Raw genomic sequence first — 22463 nt, forward strand, 5'->3', positions numbered from 1 at the left:
CTGCATAGGATTTTCTTGTGCTGCATAGGATTTTCTTGTGCTAGGCCTCCTAGCCTCATGAAGAACTTCAACCACCAGTTGGGAAAGATTTAAAGCATTAGCCAGGCAGTTAAATGCAGAGTTTGAAGATGAGGATGAAGGAACTTTCCCCCCTCCCTGAACCAACAGATCTGGTACCAGGGGAAGATGCCAAGGTTGAGCCTGGGAAAGACTGCGAAGGAGGGGATATTAATGCTGCCTGGGCCAATCTGGAGCTATCATAATAGCCTTTGGTTTTTCGTCCCTTATCTTTAGCAGCACTCTGGAAAGAAAAGGCAGTGGAGGGTATGCATAAACTGAGAGATGTGCCCATGGGAAGGGCAGCGCATCCATCCTCCAAGCTTTGTTGTGAAACTCCCTGGTGCAGAAGGCTGGAAGGAGATGATTGGTGTGATAGGAGAAAAGGTGGTCTTGTGTGGTGCCCCAATGATGAATGATGTGATAGAAAATGTCCCTGTTCAGTTGCCACTCATGAGGATCCAGAACATGTCTGCTCAAATGATCCGCCAAGGAGTTTAGCCTCCCTGGAAGATACTGGGCTATTAGATGTAAGCCCATGGATACTGCTATGGACCATAGTCTCATGCTTTGTCTGCACAAGGGGTAAGAGTGAGTCCCCCATGCCTGTTGATGTACCACATGACTGTGATGTCTGTTTTGATTAGCAGAGTCCCAGGGTAGAGTAGGTCCTTGAAAGCCAGCAATGCCTGCTGCACTGCCATGGACTCGGGAGGCCTAGCAACTGCAGAAGTCTGAGCTAAGGTAATCGCTCTGGTTCTGGTCTCATGTCAAAAAGAAGAGGCGTCAGAAGCCGGTGCCTGCAAAGCGGCGACAGGCGGAGGGTCTGAAGACGAAATAGCAGGCTGCGGCATGGTTGACTCCATAAAGGTCTCGGAAGAGGCATGCGGCTCAAAATCTGCAGACTGCAGGGGCTGCAAAAGCACCTCACTGACTACTGCGGTGCTGACGACCAATTTCACTGAAGCGTCGTCAGTAGATTTAACCCTAGGCCTGTCGCGGTGCTTGTCTTTGTGTTTCCTAGGAAGATCCGAAGTCGGTAGACCAGAAGACGCCATACCGACGAACTTAGGTCAGACTCCAAAATGCTTATACAAAATCCTAGCTCTACAGCGTATGGTACACGGGTTAATGGAAGCACAGAGATCGCAGTTAGGGACATCGTGCTCAAGGCCCAAACAAGTTATGTAAAAGGAATGGAAATCACAGTGCGGAATCTGTTTTCCACAGGCAAGACAGTTATTAACTTTATCTGACATTCATTAAAGCAAGAAAAGAGTATCCCCAATGGGGTACTTTATCTGAAGGCGTTTTCAACTTGGTAGTCGGAAAATGAAACGAAGGTAAACAGCCGACCGGCACTAGTGCGAATTGCATCTGCTTCGGGCTCCACGGCAAGAAAGACTGAGGAAATGGCGTCGGTTGCCTCCCTTTATACCTGACGTACTGACATCAGTTTTACAAATGGCGTCAGCCGACATCATATACCAAGGACTCTGGTATTTCGGGCCGACTGAGGGCTACCGGGAGCTGGATAACCCATATGTGAGGACTGTAACAGTGAAACAAGAAGAACATCTCCTAGAAGATCTGGAGGAAGTAGAGGAGTAGGTAGACTTTGCCGGGGATCCAACTCTGGAATCCACATTCCTGCAAGTTCAGCTCCGAGGCCTTAGAGCTGAAGGAAACAAATGTCTGGAGGATCCGGAAGAAGCCAAATCCTTGATAATTATGGTATGGCCTGAAAGGATAATCGGATCCAAAGGCCAAGAAGAGGGAACAGTTGAATCCGTCGAACTGGTCAGATCAGAGGATCTCTGAGGAGGCCCTGGATCCAGCAGAAGCTCTGGGATCTGAGGATTTCAGATCCAAGACAGCCTGGGCTGGGATCAGATCTGGATATGTGGGATCCAACAGCCTAGGTTTCTTGGGAACCCCAGAGGAGACAGAAGAAGCCTTCCATTTGGGATCAGAAGAAGGGGCCTTTGCAAGGAAGACAAAGACCCCCTAGACCATCCCTTTAAGCAAGAGCTTATTTCGGTGCTCCACCAAAGCCCTGGGGTGCGGCACAAATGCTGCATTCAACCTTCAGGTGAAGAGCTCCCAAGCAGTACAAGCACTGCTCGTGCGAGTCGGACTTAGGCATCTTCCGAATCCACAAGGAGCATTTCTTGAACCCAGAGAACTTTTCAGACATACTAAAGAAAGGAGTAAAAATACCAAGATGAAAAACCCTTTAAAACTGATGTTTGAGAAAAATGGGTCTACCTGGGAATATTAACCCTCTCCTCTCCTGGACAATCCATCCACATTGGCATTATTAACCCCACTGTAATACTGTATGGTCATATCATATGATTGCAATCTTAGACTCCACCTCAGTAACTTGGAATTTTATGTACTGACCCAACTAAGCCATGTTAAAGGGTTATGATCTGTGAGTACAGAGAATTTTCTCCTATAAAGATAGGTCTGCAGCTTTTGCAATGTCCACGCTGTGACTAAACACACTTTCTCCACAGCTGCATAACACTCTTCACTAGGTTGGAATCTACAGCTCATATATATTTCTGGGTGCTCTTCTCCTTCTGTGAAAACTTGGATAAGTACAGCCCCCACCCCATAATTTGAAGCATCTACCTGTACAACATATTCTTCATTGTAATCTGGGCTGGATAACACAGAGGGTCCTCCCAAAATCTCTCAAGTTTTTGGAAAGCCTGTTCACAATCTGTGGTCCACACTACCTTGTCCAGTTTATTCTTCCTAGTTAGGTCAGTAAAGGGTGCAGCTATGGTACTATAATTGAGCACAAATTATGTATAGTACCCCAATGTCCCTAGAAATGCTCTCACTTGTTTCTTAGTAACAGGAACTGGCCACGATTAAATAACTTCCACCTTGACAGGTTCTGGCCTAACTTTACCACTTCCCACTCTGTGCCCTAAGTAGGTGACCTCGGCCATACCCACTTGACACTTACTGGGTTTAATGGTTAATCCTGCCCTACTTAATCTATTCAAGACCTCCTTACTGGGTTTAATTGTTAATCTTGCCCTACTTAATCTATTCAAGACCTCCCTAACATGTTGATCTGCAAATGCTCGTAGCATAGTCTTCAATGTAGCATTTAACCTCTCCACAAAACCATTAGTCTTGGGATAGTAGGGGGTGTTCTTTAGATGTTTCACCCCACAACGCTTCCACAGATAAGTCAGCAGGTCTGACATGAAGTTGGCATCTATGTTAGTCAGTATTTCCTGTGGAAAACCTACTCTACTGAAGATTTCTAGCAAACCATTTGCCACCTTCTCTGCCTCAAGAGATGACAGGGCCATCGCTTCAGGATATCTGGTAGCATAGTCTACTACCACCAACATGCATTTCTTTCCTGTACAACGTGGACTACTCAGACATCCCACAATATCCAGGGCCACTCTCTGAAATGGCTCCTCGATAACAGCCAAAGGCATTAACACAGTCTTAGCCTTGTCCCCTGCTTTACCAACTTTTGGCACTGTTCACAAGTCCTACAATATCCTACCACATCCCTCGCAATTCTGGGCCAATAGAAATTTTGCATAATACATCACTTAGTATGTCTTATGGCCATATGACCTGAGAAAGGAACATCATGTGCTGTGGCTAAAAGTGGCAGATGTTAAGCTCTCGGCACTACCAACTGCCGTATTACTTCACTTTCTGGCCCACCTTCAGGAGTCCACTCTCTATACAACAAACCTTTGCTCTAGCATACAGACTCCCCTCTTCCTTGAGCCTCAGGTGCCTCCTTAGCCATCTCCCTCAAGCTTTGTAATGTAGGATCTGTAAGTTGAGCCTGTCTCAACTCTACCTTCGTGACCTTGTCCAGCTCCCCTTCCACAGGAAGCTTAGTCACTTCCAACTGCACCTCGCAGTCACTCTGAATACCACCACTCCCCTCAGTCCTCACAGTCACCATGTCCAAGGGAACATCAGTACCTACAAGCAGCTGTGGCTCACATTCAGTCTTACTGCTATCATCTGAAACAGCCACCACGCCAGTCCCAGCTTCAGGTATGAGATCTTTCAGGGTCTCTCCACACTACTGGACCTACATGCCTTTCTCCAAGCCTGACTGCGTGTTATAGCATGTACACAAGGTACTGCGTCGTCAAAGTTCAGGACATCTGTAGAAATATCCTCAAACACACCTACTTGCTTGCTTCCTCTTCCACCCTCCCAGTCAAGATAAACCCTAGCCAAAGATATTTGGAATGGGGTCCCTCCCAACACTCTAACTAGAGTGGACTGCCCAAGCAAGTACTGCCCTCTCTAACCATTGCAGGCCTCACAATGGCTATATCAGAAGCTGAGTCTGTCTTACCAGTTTACCACCTACTAAGATAGGATATAAATGTTGGCAATAAACTGGCACCCCAGTTGTTTCTAAACAACTTACCACTGGCAGTTTCTCATCCACGCTTACTGGCTCCCTCCTCTTCTGTTTCTTACCTTGCCTCGATGGACATTTGGCTGATATGTGTCACCCTCTAGTTACACTTAAAACAGCGAATCCCTAACCGTGAACTTGTATTAGTAGTTTCCACCATTACTGGTATACTCTGTTGGAGTGGTTTAGACTGCCCCCATGGGTTCTCTTATGTCCATGTGCAGCACTGGGTATCCATTTCTTATGCAGTGCTGCTCTGCTTGCCAAGTAGAGATTCCCTTTTCTCCCCAACTCCTCTGCAGAGTTACACTCACAGTCTGCTAACCACACTCTCAAGCCATCAGGTAAAGTACTGAGGGCTTGTTCCCTCACCAAAAGGTCTGTCAGTGCCTCAGAAGTGGTGACCTGACACCCACTCACCCACCTGTGAAAGTACTTAAGCCAACAATATAACCACGTACACTCATCTACCGTGTGTCTTTGTTCACAAAATGTTTTTCTATATGCCTCAGGTGTAAGTTTGAAACAGTCAAGCAAGCAACATTTCCCTTTGTCAGAATTCAAACAATCTACATCATTTAATTTTGCTACAGCCTGAATAGCTCTACCACGGAGTAAGGTAGTCAGACGCCAAACCCAGAGCCAATGGTCAACATCATATTGTCTACATACCCTCTCAAAAATATGAATAAAACTATCAAAGCTATCCCCATCCCTGTACTGAGGAAAAAGTTTGACTTTTACAGCTTCTGTGGTCCAGTTATTCCCTTCCCCATTACCTCCATGACCTCATCTAAAGGTTGTGAAGCTCCATTTCATGCCAGCACTGTCTCTTGTTGTCCTCGACTTCTAAATGCCTCAGTCTCTGCTTATTCTAGTTCAAGACTTTGCATTCTTTCCTCAGCCTCCAGACATTGGGGTTCTAAGCTCAGACTCTCCAACTCCAGATGGATTCTCAGGTCCTCCAAAGAAAATGTGGAATGTCCCATCTCGGCAGGCAGCACATCACCAACACAAACTGGATATCCTCTGGACGGCTGGTCTGAACTGTGGCTGCAACTAAGGCTGAAATAATTTCTTCCTTGGTCAGGTTAGCATGCATCAGTCCTCTGGATTCACACTCCTTAACCAACTGCATCTTTGTCAGCTTGCTAAAATCTTCTGCTGACATCCTTGCCTGCTATCCCTATTTAACTTTAACCTTACCTTCTCATCTCTGAAATAATTTCATCTTAACAACTACTATTCTTCCTCTCCATCATAGTCTTACTTATTACTGTATTCTTAAAAAAGTGACACATATTACTACTAGATGTATTACTTAACTGCTTCTCCATTTCACTTTCCTTTTATCTTCCTTTCTTATCTACATTTATACTCTACTTTTCTTTTAGCTATTATTCTTTCTCAACATTTAATTGTAACTTCATTAGTAATTGTACTAAGTCTAGTCAAATATGTTGTAGTTTTTTTTTTTTTTTTATATATATATACTTTATAAATCTGTAACCTCTTAAAATTTCTGTTTTCTTTACGGTGAATGTATTTGCATTCTAAATATGTACTTCTGTAGATGTGAACTTTATTTGAAATGTGTGGAGCTTTTCTCCCCGGGCCTCTACTGAGTTGAGTTTCACTGTTTATTTATTCATTTATTATTGATTCTTCATTATGCATTAGAGATGTGTACTCCTTACTACCTTTTCTGTTAAGGAATGGATATTATATTTGGTTGCAAGCATTACTTCATTTTATTTTATTTTTAATCACAAGATTCTGTATGAGTTTTGTTTTTACCCTATGAAAAGTTGTTTGCTAAAATGTATTTTAAGGGCAACAAACAGTATTTACACTTGATTAGGTTCATGAATCTTCACCAAGACATTCTTGGTTACTTTTATCAAGTTCATGTTTTTTTTTTTTTTTGAAAACTTTTTTATGTTTGACACCCTGTCTACACTAAGTGGACATTTATTTATGCTTTTAATGTAATACAACTTTAAATGTGAAGGTATGTCAGTGGGTTCAATTAAGGCAGCTGTTTGTAATTTTGTAACACACACCCCTTTTTTTGGGTTTTAAATTGTGTTTGATGATTTTTTCCTTTGTCTGAAGAAGTCTTCCTACTAAGAGAGACGAAAAGCGCTTTACTTTTACATTTTCTAATAAACCTTTGGAGTTTTACACCTGCTGGTTCGGAACCTTTTGGTTTGTTCTCTACTGAAAATGGACATATATCCAGCTGGACTAGCCCGGTCAACAAATGTAAAATTAAAAAATAAATAAATAAAAACTAAAAAAAAAAAATTAAACTGTGGTGGATTGAAATTCTAAATGTTTACCTTGTGGCTGTCAAGACTGCACACCTTAATGACAACTACCCACAGCCTACTGAAGTCTAATTAAAAATCCCACTAAGCTGCCGCCAATTAAAATGTGATGTCCAGCTAATATCCCACCAGACTGCCAACAATAATGTTGACATTCCCCACTTAAAACCCAGGTCAGTAATTAAGGAGCCTCAGTCCTCACCACTGATTCCAGTGTGGAAGCGTCACAGAAAACACCAGAGCACACAAGAGTAAAATTCCACAATTTCCCTTAAGAGCACAACAGGAACATGATCTTTTTTTCCTGGGACTGGACAATATACCTCTGTCCACCCCAAAGGTAATTCCTTATCATACACTTCAGAGCAACGTGTTCCAGTTTAATCTCACACACTCTTAATACTTATGGAACGCCTGTCCCCTCATCAATACAAATAGTACACACTGCCACCAGTCAGATAGGTCTACAAGCCCTGCAAAGGGTGATCATGTATTAAAAATTAAATATCAAAATAAATGGCAGCTAAGACCAGAAGCAGCCTGGCCGTCAAGGTGACCTGAGAAGTATCAAACAGGTATAAGCACTTTCTAATCTCTAAAGAACACACTGACTGTCCAGCTGCAATGTAAATTAATGAAGAAACATTTAATAAGTAAAATGATTACAAGAATGTACATTAATAACTTTCAATAAACACCAGAATTCAATCACCAAAAATATAAAATTAAACTGTAGGATAGAAGTCCATCATCTTAGAAAAACTCTATCTAAATAACTAAACTTTTGTAATCTAACTAGAGAATACGGTCTCTGATCTAAAGAAGCTACAGTCTATTCTCTCTCCCTCACAAGCCAGTATATCTGGCACTAAGAAGGCTGTCAACACAATCACTACACCTCAAACACTATCCACAACTACACAACACACATCCAAATATATATGGAGGTTCTCAACAAAAACAAACCCAAACAAAAGAGACTTTAGAGGCAAAAACACATGAGAACTCCACAACCCTCCACACCACATACCATGCATAGTCCGCACACCAGTGTCTCGCAGCCACTAAGTCCTAACCTTAAACCCAACATGTTAGTCATAGAAAACTCAATTGTGAGACACACAAATGTGCCTCTCACCAGGCTGGATAAGGAAAAAGTCACGGTTAGTTGTTTGTCAGGTGCCACAATCCAGCATATCACACACGCACTCAAGTCTCTCAACAAGTACTGTTATGACTCTGTCGTAGTCTATGTTGGTGTGAATGACTTGAGATGTACCTCCCTGAACTATATGAAGAGAGACATGATTGAGCTTGCTGAATGCGTGTCCCAGGCAGGTATATCCCTAGCCTTAAGCAGCATTCTCCTGTCACCCAGAATGATACCTCAGTACAAACAGGAAATGACTGACTTTAACAACTGCCTTAGTTTCTGGTGTCTCCCCAGGGGGATCCAGTGCCTGACAGCTTGGGAAGATATGATCGACAAATCACTATGCTTTGCGAGAGATGGCCTGCATCTGTCTCACTTGGGCTTCAGGCTTCTGGCAAAGGCCCTTGCCTCCCATAGTGCCATTTTTAGGAAACGTCATGAGGTCGATACTACAAACATCCACATTTCAACAAAAAGCAAATTAAAGGTCATGCTGCTAAACGCCAGGAGTCTAAACATGAAACTGTATTCATTGCAAGCATTCTTAACCCTGGAAGATGCTGACATTTGTGCAGTCACAGAAACCTGGTTCAAAGCTGCAGAGAGCACCCCAACCTTACCTGATTACTCATCCTATCATACATTCAGACCCCAAAATGTGGGCAGCAAAGCCAAAGGAGGTGGAGTTTCAATATATATTAAAGACACACACACCTCCAGGCTGGTCAAACAGCATGACGCACAGGAGACACTACAGGTGCAGTTAACCATTGACAAGACCCCTATTCACATTACAGCTACCTACAGGCCCACAAATTTGACTCAAGATGCCCACTCCACCATTCTGGTCCTCTTTAAATCTATCAAGATTCAACCCTTAACCCTGATTCTGGGTGACTTTAATTACCCAACCTTAGATTGGAAAAACTAATGCCAGAACACAAATGCCCAGAGATTCCTCGATTTTATCAATGCAAATGCCTTGGAACAGCTAGTAGATACCCCCACAAGAGGTGATATTATCTTGGACTAGCAATTAACCAACATGAATAACCACTGTAGCACCCCTACGGTATCATCCTCCCTGGAAAGATCAGACCATAAAGGGGTCACTTTCAAAGTCACCATCTCCCCTGACCCCCCTCTAGCTAGGGTCAAAGAAAAAAAACTTCCCCAAAGCTGATTACAGCCTCCTGAGAGATGGTATAAATAGCTTTACAGCCTCCTCCACCACTGTAGGAACTGGCACCAATGTCCAAATCTACATCAAAGAACTTTACAAGCATTTATACAGATGCATGGAATCAGGAATACCTGACAGGACAAAATCATCCTCCGCAAAGAAGAGTAAACCTGTCTGGTGGACATCTGCAATAAAGAAACTATATAACAAAAGGAAAAAATTGCTGTCCACGGCCAAGAAGGAGCAGGCAGCCAATTGGAAGCAATCTCTCCTTAGCCTGAACAAGCAAATAAGAGCACTAGTGAAATCCTCTAAAGCCAACTTCAAGTCCAGATTGTCCACATCTACTAGAGACAATCATAAGACCTTCTTCACATATATCTACAGTCTCAAAGGAAGCACCCAGATCTGTTCAGAACTGGTGGTCAAGGACACCCATACACAAATGCTGCAGATATAGCCAATCTACTGGCTGACAGATTCAGCAAAAACTTCTCCCCTCTGTTCCCCCACCATCAGTAAATCAGGACATCCCCAGTACCTGCCCCCGATCCCTTATCTCTAGGGAACAGGGTATCACTGCCCCTCTCAAAGGCAAAAAATATAGCCTCCATGGGACCTGATATCATCCCAAATTGCATCCTACATGAACTCAGGCATGAACCTGCAGCACCATTAGGCCTGAGTACCATCTTTGTCCCAGCTGAGTGGAGGACAGCCACTGTCATCCCTTTACACAAAGGTGGAGCATCCACCGATCCAGGAAATTATAGGCCCATCAGCCCCAACTAGCCAGATATGCAAGGCCATGGCACGGATTAACATGGACACTGGCAACCTCCAAACACTCGATCCCACACAGTTTGGCTTTGTCAAGGGGAGGTCATGTCTGTTAAATCTGATCGACTTCTTTGAGACAGTCACCAATGCCATGGATGAGGGGAAGACTGTGCACACCACCTACCTTGACCTGGCCAAAGCCTTCGACACTATTCCCCACTCGGGCACAGTACATAAACTCTCTCAACTAGGCATCAATCCATATGTTATCAGATGGGTAGCAAACTGGCTCACTGACAGAACCCACCTAATCAAAATAGGGGAAGCCACCTCAAGCAGTAGACCCGTAATGAGTGGTGTACCCCATGGATCGGTCTTGGGGCCTCTGTTATTCGGGATATACTTCTCTGAGGTGCAGGCCAAAACCAGTGGGCTATGGCTGACCAAGTTTGCAGATGACTGCAAGCTGGGCGCAGTCATCAATTCCCCAAGTGATGTGGACATCCTCCAAAAGGTCTCACCCAAACAAATGACTGGTGCCAGAAACATGGCCTCAAGCTGAATGCCAAAAACTACATCATCATCCCCTTTGGGGAGAGTGACGTCCCCACATATTATCACATTAATAACAACATCTTAAGTACAAATCAGTAGTGAGGGATTTGGGCACCCAGGTTGATAGTAACCTGACTTTTGACCACCATGTTGCTTCCATTGTACGGAAAGCTTTCTACATAGCCCACCTCATAACTAAAGGTATCTCATCCAGCGACAAAGAGGTCATAACATCCCTATATTCTTCCCTTATAAGGTCAATTATTGAGTACAACTTCCCCTTCGGCATGTACCTTGTAAAGCACATGCAGCAGCTGGAGAGACCACAGAGGCTCTTCATCAGGAGAATCCAGGGCCTCAAACATCTACCCTACACAGAGAGGCTAAAAGCCCTGTCCCTCTACTGAGTTTCATACAGACTCCTCGGAGGTGGCCTCTGTCTGGCATACAAAGCAATCCCAGACCCCACCTTGATGGGATTGCTGCATATCCGCAAGTCAAGCTCCACATGAGCAACCTGTAAGCACAAACTCAAAATGGTCTGTGATATCACTAGGACTTGTTGGGGGGACAAATTTGTGTCCCACAGACTCCCCCCATCTGTGGAAAAGACTCCTTCTCCATGTCAAGCAGAGTACCTCATTATCCCTTTTTAAGCGTAACCTGGATAACTGGATGGGAAACAGAAAATACACCCCTGGGATTCCACCTGTGTCCCTGCTGGACAGGGGCTTTGGGTGCTGACTTGGCTAGGCTAATAAGGGCCTCCGGGCCAATAGCCTAGTAACATCCTATGATCCTATAAAACACAACAGCAAGGCAAAGGCAGGCTTACAGTTCTGGTGAGTCCTTTTCCGGGTATCTTCTGCACAGCACTGTAACTGAATGCAACTCTTCATTAGCTGCTTCTCTCTACAAACTGCTCAACTTAACAGTCTCAACTGTCTTATTTAAAAAAATAATAGTCAGCTGTTCGGAAAAAATATGTTCCTGTCAATCAGCTGTTCAAATAATCACCTAGCAACCAGGAACATTCTAATGACATCACCTAATGTTCAGTTGATTCTCTACAAATAGTTTGTACTTTAGAATCTCCTTCACAAACGTGCAATTAGAAATGCACCAAAACACTGACAGATTCTTTAAACATTTTGTATAAGCAGGGAGGTACTCAACATTTTAAAAACTTACATTTCACAGTTAGACATGCTGGCATACAAGTTAATCTGAGAATATACACAAATTTCCTGCTGGACATGCTAACACAGATGACAGCGTTTTCATTTTCTTCACATTCATATCACATCACATGCATAAATCTTATGAGAGACAAACTTTGATTCCATCTTTATCAAACAACAAGAAAAAAGGCTGTCTCACACCTTGGTGTGAGCACATTTAAAAGTCAATAATGTTACGAATGTGAATAAAACACTGTAAATACAGTGTACAATTTTAAAACATGCACTGTATTTCTACGCCAGTTTTAATAACCATCTCAGAGATGCCTACATATGTGATAACAAATGCCCTAGTACTACTATTAAATGCCCCTACAATGGCATAAGGCAAATGTTCAGCACTTGTACTCTTACCTGTACCCTCTTACCCAAATTACACACAAACACACTCAGGCAGTCATACACAAACACACAAAAAACAGTTAATACTTTGGACTTTTGTTTAGCAGACATTACTCATTTCGCACTGCAGTTAAAGTACATAGTTTTGAAGGACTTTTGAGTACAGTACCTTTTCCAAATATGTAACCTTTGGTGCTGCTCCCTTCAGATCCAAATGGACCAGCCTCATCTCTGTTTTGATGAAATCCTTGGAAGTCTGATCATCTTCTGAATGCCTGCCCTGGTTCATACCATTACCTTGCGGGAGCTCTAGTTTTGCTGCATGTTCTTCAGGTCCTCTCATGACTTGGTAATGGGATTCCAAACTTTTCTTCTCCTCCCAAAATGAGTTCAAGTCATTTGAATATCTCTGTTTGGCACTTTGGAAAAAAATAGTGATAATATTAACATTATACCACTTAACCACTTAGTGCCAGATGGCTTTACCTAGATGACAAAAATGTACAATATCCAAAGCCACTCTGAAGAGAAAATGTTAATTAGTTCCAAGAGGCACATGATGTTTGTGAAAGACCAAATAGTATAACTTACGGATAACGGCCTCCAGCATGGGGAACAGAAGTGAAGGGCACCAAGAACATCTTCTTCGAGACGAATTTAAAGCTGGTAAATCAATAGGTTCTAATAGACAGAAAACAAATCTAACAGTCATAAAGTTCAAGTCCCAAGGCAAACAAGGATTCCTCAGATAAGACTGAAGATGAAGAATCTCATTAAGGAATTGTCTGTCTGTGCAACATACATTAATGAAACCCTGACTGCAAACGAAGACAACCAGAGTTTGACTAGCAGCTCAGGTGATGGAAAGTCCAAACACACAGGAGGATACCAGGGAGTGGCTTACGCCTGCTCACCCATCCATGAGACACAGAACTAATGGCCACAGTCCAGCAAACTGCTGCCATGCAAGTGGAGGCTTGCACAATAACAATGGCTACATGACCAGGGGATGTGGGCTGGATGTTCCATGCCAGTGAAGGCAGCTCTTATAGGCACATGTGTTGGAGTAGATGCGTTTCAGGGAAGGATACAGAAAAGTCTACATACTGCTTTGGGCACTCAGGCTGTGAAGTTAGAGCCCTAACCACAAAACCTTTGCTGGCTGACTGTATCACAGCTCCTAAAGAATGGATCGTTGATGGTTGGCAGGCAAGACAGCAAATATACAATTTAAAAAAAAAATCCCATTAAGGAAATAATTAACCAAGTGATGCTAAGCCATAATTCTGTCTTTCTTAAGTTCAAAGTATCCAGAGATTTCTGAAATATGCACTTGACCATAGTATAACTTTCAAGTCAGGATCACCTGCAAGACAAACAACTGAGGCCTTATGAAATACTTTTCTGCCCAAATGGAGGATACTTTACCACTTATCACAGTATGTCTGACAACTGGAAGTCCTCCAGCCAGCTCCAACCTTCTCAAACACTCCCGTTGGGAGGGCCAGTGGGATCAAGGGATATAAATGGCAAGCCTGGCCATGAGGAAGATCTAGCAGAACTTTTAAGATGTGACTTTTTGACTTGAACTAGGATAGTATCATGTACTGCCAGGGACTTGAAAACCAGGAAACCACATTCTTTTTTGCAAACACACAGCAAGAAGAATGAGTTTTGGTCTTTCTTCCCAAATTTAGTAATAAGGCATGGAATGGGGGGTGCAGTGGAACTGCATACAGCAAACCTCCCTGCCAAGGAGGACAGCACATCCACCATTAACTCCCTCTTATACTACTGAAGCAAGCAGAAAAGAAGAACTGCGTTTTCACTGTGGTCCTCTCTCTGGAGTACCCATCATCTGGAACACTCTGACAAGAAAGGATTCCTGAATCAGTTCCAAGACAAGGTAATTCAGAAAACTGGTCATCATTCACTTAAAAACTGCAAGTCAAATCCCCACTTTGTGGCCCAGTACCAGACCTGCACTGATTATCTCTCAGGGAGTATGTGAATATTCCTTCCATGGTTGTTCACATACCACACCATGACCTAATCATGACATAGTTCTCTGAACTGAACAAGAGGGGCTTTAATCTCAGCTCTCCTTCCAGAACCCTTAGCGTTAGAGAAACAAACTGGTTTATGTGACACTCCTTGCTTGTTCAGATAAAAGGGAGTCTGTGTGAGTGACATTCCTTGCTTGTTCAGATAAAAGGGAGTCTGTGTGAGTTACCCAAACATAATAAGAAAGTGTCCATCAGCATATGAAAATAATTCAGTACAGAAAAGAAAAGTCCACAAGAATTTATTTATTAGACATTTGTTGACCGGGTTAATCCAACTGAGTTGTCGCCCTTTTTCAAGAGAGGCCCAGGGAGAAAAGCTCCACAGTTAACACATATGTAAAGTATAGCACAATATTTAAAAGTTAGTTCATAGTTAATTTCTAATGTTGAGGCATCAGGGTTTTTACAAAAATATACAGTCATTTTCAAGAAGTCAGTTACAAAGGTTATAGCTACATAGCAACATCAAAAAAGGAAATGTCAGAAAGCAATATTAACCTCTAGATATTTTCTCAAACAAAACAATCTAGACCACACTGACAAGGTCTGACACTAAAAGAAGGTATCCAGAGTGGCATGAACAATACTGCAAAAATACAAGGAATCCAAACTTGGAGTAAATAATCCCGAAAGACAGGTTGCAGGCTGCAGTGAAATTTATTATCCAACAAGTAGGCAGTTAAGTGCTTTCATCCAGCAGTAAAAAGGACTTCATCAGAACTAGCCAAAAGAACAAGCCAAGGAGTTTAAATAATACATTTAAATGATGTACATCATGAATAATTTACTAACAATTGAAAAATTAAAGGGACAAATAGAATGTCTACAATATTAATAAAATCAATAATGAGACACAACATGCATAACAATATAATGATTTATTTAATCATAATGTACTGTTAAAAATGCTTAATTTAAATATCTAAAAAAACAGTTTGATAACTATAACAACAAATCTATATTTATTCAAAGTTTGGCTACTCTCATTTTCAATAAAGGAGCAATGGACACAGTCCCGTTTGAAAAGAGTTGTTATTATAGTTATCAAATTATTTTTACATATTTAAATTATGCATTTTTATTAACACATTATGGTCAAATAAAAGTATTATATTGTTTCATTTTGATGAAATCTTTTTTACTGATGGAAAAAGCACTTACCTGCCCACTTGTCGGATAACAAACAAGTCTGTTTCACTACAGCCTGGCTTCTGGGATTATTTATTGGAACTAAAAGAAGGTATTATAAGGCATGATGGATTTGTAGCCCGACACCTCTCTATCCAGTGAAACATCTGCACCACAAGTGTGTGAACAGAACCAAGAAGATTATAACCACTATCAAGCCCAAAAGGTACAAGAAGGTCTGAAATTGGCCTAACCACTGCATATTCACCTTGGCTATGAAGGACCATACCTCCTGGACAATTTCTATGGACAAGAACAGACAAATACCACCAAACTGGAGAAAGCCATCCAGTCAGTTGGAACTAGGCAATGCTTCTCTCTGTTTACAAAGAGCCCTAGGGCTAGTAACAAGGGAAGTCAAGGATGCTACAAGACCATACATCTACAGTGCCACCCAGAGACAGTAATTCACCTATGGAAACACAAAGTTCCCTGTCTTGCAAGACCCCTTACTACTATCATCTTGGTAGGTTGTCCGAACATAGTGGAGATGCCATACAACAACATACTACCTCGAGTGAAACAAAGGAACCTCCTGTGTGAAGCTCAGACAGTTATGTGCCAAAGGCATCCATTATACTCAAAGCATGATCAACGCACCCTGCAGCAGCAGCATAATTCTTGAAAAGTCACCATCTGGAATTCAATGTAGCAGATGTGGCTGCTGAGATCCAGCACAGGATAAACGTATACACAACAAAAAAGGCAAAAATAAATCCTTTTGCATACCTCCACAGCAGGAACATACTCAACTGTTCTCTTTAACAGTACTGCCTGCGCCTGTTTCAAGTGGTCTATGAAAGCGGTTTAGTCATTCATCAGTGCAATTTCTGAGGAACAAGCTTAAAGCTCTAAATCCTGGTCATCTTTGACCACATTTATAAGCTACAGGTCCAGGACAATGGCTCTCCAAACTAGGCTGATTCAGTAAAGCAGCATCTCATAAGTGGTTCAATAAGACAGCCAGAACAGTGACTGCCACAGAGTTAGTCATCCTCAGAAACCCAGCAAGTCAATCCAGGGGAGAAAATACTTAGTGATCTGGAGGCTTCTTCAGTTTACAGAAATATAGCTGACTTCCACTTCTTCTTCAAAACTGGGACAGTGCAAATGAGAAGGATAAAGCTGAAGAATTAATCACAGAAACAGTCCATGGTCGTTAGTATTACCATAACATTAGATGTTTTAATGATCATTGCTGCATTAGCCTTACATATAAGGGTTATATCCTGTTAAGGATCAACTTCCAGCCAGTTTCCAAAGCTTAAGGGCACCTTCCATGTGTCCAAACCATAACCAGCTCAAGCAGAGCTGAATAAAATGAGTGGTTTGGATGCCAAGCTCTTCAGAGCTTTCATGACAACTGAGAGAGGAAACTAGAGTCCTGAAAGAGGTCAATGCTAGGAAAACAACCATAAAAGTCTTCAGTCTGGTAACAAAACATACAAAAATAATGGGGATGGAGGGAGGGGGAGGCTACTGCAGCAGTGATCACTCAAAAATCTACTGCTATTATACAAATGTACTGTGGTCATCATTTGATCAATGCTGCAGTAGCCACGGCTTTATGGGTAGACTAAAATAGCTTATACAAAGCCTGCTGTAGACCTCGAAAAGTAATCTAGTTTGCAGCACTTTGTAAATATATGTAGAGAGAGGGCCAAGTTGCTGTTTCTAGAGTACTTCTAGAATCCGAATAAAGCTAAGGACCTAGTAAGAGCTAGCCTTGACCCTGCCTCAAACTGCCTTATTGTGGAGAGTACATAACAAGGGTAACAGCATGAGACAACCATTTGGCGATAGTCTGCTTTGGCACAGGTTATCCTTTTTTCTTATCTTCATAAGAAATCAGAGTTTCTCAAAGTTTTTATTCTGTCAAGATAAAATCAGAGTTGCCTGTGGACATCCAGAGCATAAAGAATCCTTTCTCACTTAGATTCTGGAAAGAAGACAGGGAGATGGTTAGCTTGGCTCAAAGCAAACTTCCGATAGCACTTTAGGCATAAAAGAAGGATTAGTTCTTAATTAAATCCTATCCTTACGGAAAATGAAATAAGGCTGACTCACCAGAGGATATGGGGGGCTGACTCCCCTAGGGTGGGTGCAGTAAAAAAAAAAAAAAAAACTGGTCTACACGTTGTCAAACTTTTAAAAGTTTGAACACCATATGGTCGACACCATATGTTCGAACTTTAAAAGTTTGACAACATAATAAAAAAAAAAAAAAAAAAAAACTTACCTGAAGGTTGTAAGCAGGGGGGCAAGCCAGCCTGCACCCCCCACACTACTTAAATATACCAACTCCGAGATTGCACCAAATTGCAGGAAAGGGAAAGCTTCCCTTAAAGTTTCGACCATATGACGTTCAAACTTGTAAAAGTTTGATAACGTGAATGGGACCCTGCAAAAACTGCTGTATGCCTCATTTTTGATCATTTAGGTTGTTTGACAGACTTGAAAGAAGCCAGTTGTTTTTGATGGTTTGGTGTTCAATACACAGACTATCAATGTACTATGACATCGATGATTCAGGATAGACCCAATATTTTACGTATTATCTTGATGTCTTACGTCCACAATCTGTATTTTCATTACACATATAAATATTTCAGTTTTGTTACAGTTTATTGTTTTCTTTTGATAAATGACAGCACAGAAGTTTGATTATCTCAGAGATTCCTCATTCCAGGTAAACTGTTGTATCATCAGCAAATACTACTACCTTAGCTACTTTGCCTTCTGTATTAACTTAGCTTATTTCTTTTTCTCCTTTTATTATCCCTATTAAACCGCTTTTGTAAAAGCAAAGGGTTTAAGGGATATCCATGTAACTGTGGAGCCTTCCTCCTAATTACTTCAATTATTTTATCATTTATTACAGAAAGTGCAGTTGCATAAGTTCTCCTTGCCTGTAACAGCAGATGCTCGTAGAACACACTGCTTTGCTGGCATTAAGAGTAATGGTGCCCCTGCTGCCCTCCGCTGGTAGCCTACCAAAGCACACAGTCCCTCCCACTGCCTCTCTACATGAGTGATGGACCAATCACCTCTCAGTACAGAGACTGCTTTGCACAGTCACAGACAGGACTCCTTCAGTTTTCTAGAGTCCAACAGAAGAGAAGATGGAAACACAAGCTTTGTGAACACTTCCTGTTCACAACCAAAAATCATACACACACAAAAATAAAGACCTCTGAGCAACACTCTACAGCAACCAGAACTATGTACATCCAAAATGGGGGATGGTAGGTGGGTACTGCCAGTAAGGTAGTGTGTTCTATGAACATTTACTGTTACAGACAAGTAGAACCTGCAAAACTGTACTATATTCAACAAACAAAATGTCTTATTGGCATTCCAGTAGATTCCCAAAACTTACCCAACAACCTGGGAGGCGGAAGGATAAGGGTCCAACAGCCCTTGCAGAATGGTCATAGTGAAGCCTGGTCTGGATCTAGAAAAGTTACCCTACTTGTAGTGCTTCATAAAGGTATGGACAGAGGACCAATTTGCTGCCTCTATAATAGTTCTAGATCCCAATTTTTTCCAATATGCCACTGAAGAGGAAAAGGCACTGGTGGAATGTGCCTTCACCTTGCCTGGATTTGCCTTGCCATGCTGAACGTAACAAAAAAAAAAACGCTACTAGAGGACAACCAATGGACAGTGACTTACTCAGAGACAAGTTGACCTTCTTTGCCCCCTGTGTAGGAAATGAAAAGCCTTTCAGCCTTCCTGAAGTTTTTTTTTTGTCAAGGTAGGACCTGAGCTGTCAGTGCACATCCAATACATGAATTATCCTTTCTCCCTTATTTTTAGGTTTTGAGATTAACACACGGAGGTTGACAGTCAGAGTAAATTCTGAGACCACTTTTGGCATGAAAGAGGGGTTAGTGGCTAGTTTCCATATGGAAAATAACACAAGTCTGTGACACCATGAGAGCATGCAACTCAGAGACTTGCCTAGCATATGTCAGAGTAATAACAAACAGTTTTCCTCATTAACAGCTTCAGATCAGCCTGAGTGGCAGGTTCAAAAATGATAAGGTCAATATTTCCAGGATATAGTTGATGTCCCAACAAAGGTGAAATTTGTTTGCAAAGGGGTCTCTTATGCAGTACTCCTTTCATGAACTGTTTTATCAAAAGTGAAGAAGAAAGAGGGTGATCCATTTGTAGACAAAAATTGATGGCCGCTAAATGCATCTTAAGGGATGCATATCTACGCCACCCTGAAGTAGCTAACCGAAATATTTCAAGACTAGAAGAAAGTTAACCTCAACCGACCCTCTGCTCATGTTTAGGGACCACTTAAAAAACCTCATCCATTTGTAAACATAAGATTTTGTAGTAGCAAGTTTTCTGGCCTCCTTTAACACCTGCTGCATACCCTCATGAAACAAGTACCTAAACAGAGTCAAGACGGAATCATTAAGGTTGTCAATTGTAGTTACTCCAAACTTGTGTGAACCAGTCACCCCTGAGACTGTGTGAGCAAATGCAGAGTGCGAGGAAGCATGTGGTAACTGCTCTTAGCCAATGCCATTACAAGGGAGAACCAAGAATGCCTGGGCCAATAGGGGGTCACCACGATGATCCCCGGCATTTCTTTCTGAATCTTCAGAAGTACCTTGAGAATCACTGGAAAGGGTAGAAATGCATAGAGGAACTTCCTCATCCAATGGAATGAGAATGTATCTGAACTCCCAACCACGGCTACAAGGATGTCTGGAACATAATTTCTCCAGCTATCTGATTTGTTCAAATCTATTTACAGCAGTCCCCACATGTGGGCTAAATCATGGAGCACCACTGCCTTGAGCTTCCACTCGTGTGGGTCTGCCCAGGATCTGCTTTAATCTTTTGTCACAATGTTTTGCTCTGACACGAGAATGCAAAGCCAACTTCCAGGCCATCACTATCAAATGATAGAGAAGGTATGACAATGTACCACCTTGTTTGTGGTGCTGTCCATAACCACAGGATCCAGACTTTCAAAGCATGGATCACTGCCCAAAATTTCTTTGAAACTAATGTGCTTCCATGCATTCTTGAGCCTCCAAGTGGCGGCACTTGCGCTCCCATTGACACAGCTCCCCATCCAAAGGCAGGCAAATCTGTCTGGACAGATTGATCCAGGACAGGTGGGAAGAAGGGAAGTCCTGGACTGATACACAACTGTGTTCTCCACCACTGTAGCTCTCATCTGATGAAGTCCAGCAGCAGCAACTGGAATTCCAGATAATGTAAGTGCTGGGTCCAACAATTTTGTACATACCATTGAATTTTCCTCATGTGGAGATAAGCTAGTGGTATAATGGGAATCATGAATGACATCAGCCTAGAATATTTAGGAATTCTCCTGTTGAGGCAATGTTCATCCTGGAGAATTCCTGAAACATCACCATCTGGTTGGACAAGATCTTGTCTTTAGGAAGAAAAGCTATTCTTTTGTCGGTGTCGATTAGGAACCCAATGAAGATGAGTCTATGTGAGGGTGTTGGGCACTGCTTCCAAAGGTTCAACTTGAAACTAACCTGGGAGAATAAGGTCAAGACCTTCTCTAGCGATTTCAAACACCTAGAAACAGATTCTGCAGAGATCAGCAAATCGTCCATGTAAGGAAAAATGAGACTGCCTAGAGTCAAGCAGTGAGCTACTACCGGAGCAAGGGACTTCATAAACACTCGAGGCAGAGTGGATAGCCCAAAGGGCAATGCAGAGAACTGATACTGCGCACCAAACACAACAAATCTCAAATATCTCCTGAAGCAAATAGTGTGGATATGAAAATACGCATCCTTCAAGACCAGGGTCACCATGAAGAGTAGTCCGGCAGAAGAGGAAGCACTATCTACATAGTGAGCATCTTGAACTTGGTGACCTTGACAAAGGCATTCAGGAAAGAAAGGTCCAACACCAGTCTCCACAACAGCTATTTTTTGGAGATGAGGAAAATTCTGGAATAGAAACCTTTCATTCTCTCCGAAGCAGATACCGGCTCTACAACACTCAGGTCCAGCATATGCCAGAGTATAGCAGGGAATAACAAAGTCCAGTACAGTGGGTGAGGGGGAACCCCTCTCCCCGAACCAAGATAGATGTTCGTTCCACTGCCACATGTAATCTCTGCCACTGATGTTGAGTACCCATTTGCCGGAAACCACTGACACACAGGCCATCTTGTTGAGAGCTAACGTTTGAGACAGGGCATCCAGAGAGGAACCGGGGGATGATGGGTACCAAGTCACTGCATAGTCATATGTTAGGGGGGTATCCTTTATGGGAAAGGAACCCTTCTTGTTAGGCTTGGTACAGTTCTTATCCACAACACCAAACTACTGAAAAGGCAAACAAAAAAAAAAAACACCAGCACACCAGGGAATAAGCTCAAAACAAGAAGTAAATTGTGAAGCCCACAACTTATTTAATTAAGCTTTTCGTTCAGATGAATAGCCAAACCTCATCAGACAAAAAGCAAAAAGACCAAACACAGCTTAAATAGCACTAATTGTTCATGTGTTCTAAATCATTATTAAGTCTAATTAAAGTACAAAACTATTTACCTAAAAAACTATACATTCTACAAAAAAATCTAATCGTAAACATTTAAAAACAAAACTAAGCATATACAGTGGACCATCCCAAACAAATAACATAAATAATAAAGTCATTTAGAATCTGTATAACCTAATAACACTCAAACACTAAAAAAAATGTACATGTTGTTACAAGATACATTAAAAAATTGATAAATAAAAATTGATTTCACATATTCCATGGTGAAGAACATAAAAAAGAAGCGACGAGGTAAAAATAAACATAACCACGTCCTTTTTTATTACAACATACTATTGACCATGAACACATCCTAACGTATCAAACTTCTCAACTTCAAAATACATGCCATAGATACCTTTTCATTTAAACCTGGAGTTCTATATGAATGGAGTTTCAACTGCCAAATCAGCTCTTGCCGCTCCAAAAGTAATTGGTAAGGGCCACCCTTAATGTCAGGAACAATTTGATCTAAAACCCTAAGAACAAAAGAGTGAGAGGGGTACTCATTACAATGCCTAGCCAAGGCATTTTTGACTTTCTTTTTCCTTATATTATACACATGCTCATAGATTCTG

At 42.0% G+C, this 22463-nt stretch overlaps 1 protein-coding gene across 1 annotated transcript in view; it reads right to left on the reverse strand.

Annotated features, from left to right (window-relative positions):
* The window catches only part of LOC122816149 (hexosaminidase D-like), a 922622-nt gene that overhangs the window by 872879 nt on the left and 27280 nt on the right, over window positions 1-22463 (reverse strand). Inside the window, exon 2 of the mRNA XM_044088904.1 lies at window positions 12243-12492. Within this exon, the coding sequence (XP_043944839.1) occupies window positions 12243-12492 (250 nt within the window). The remainder of the gene's footprint in view (window positions 1-12242; window positions 12493-22463) is intronic.

Source organism: Protopterus annectens, chromosome 12.part0 (assembly GCF_019279795.1).
Source record: "Protopterus annectens isolate FY-2018-M chromosome 12.part0, PAN1.0, whole genome shotgun sequence".
NCBI lineage: Eukaryota > Metazoa > Chordata > Ceratodontiformes > Protopteridae > Protopterus > Protopterus annectens.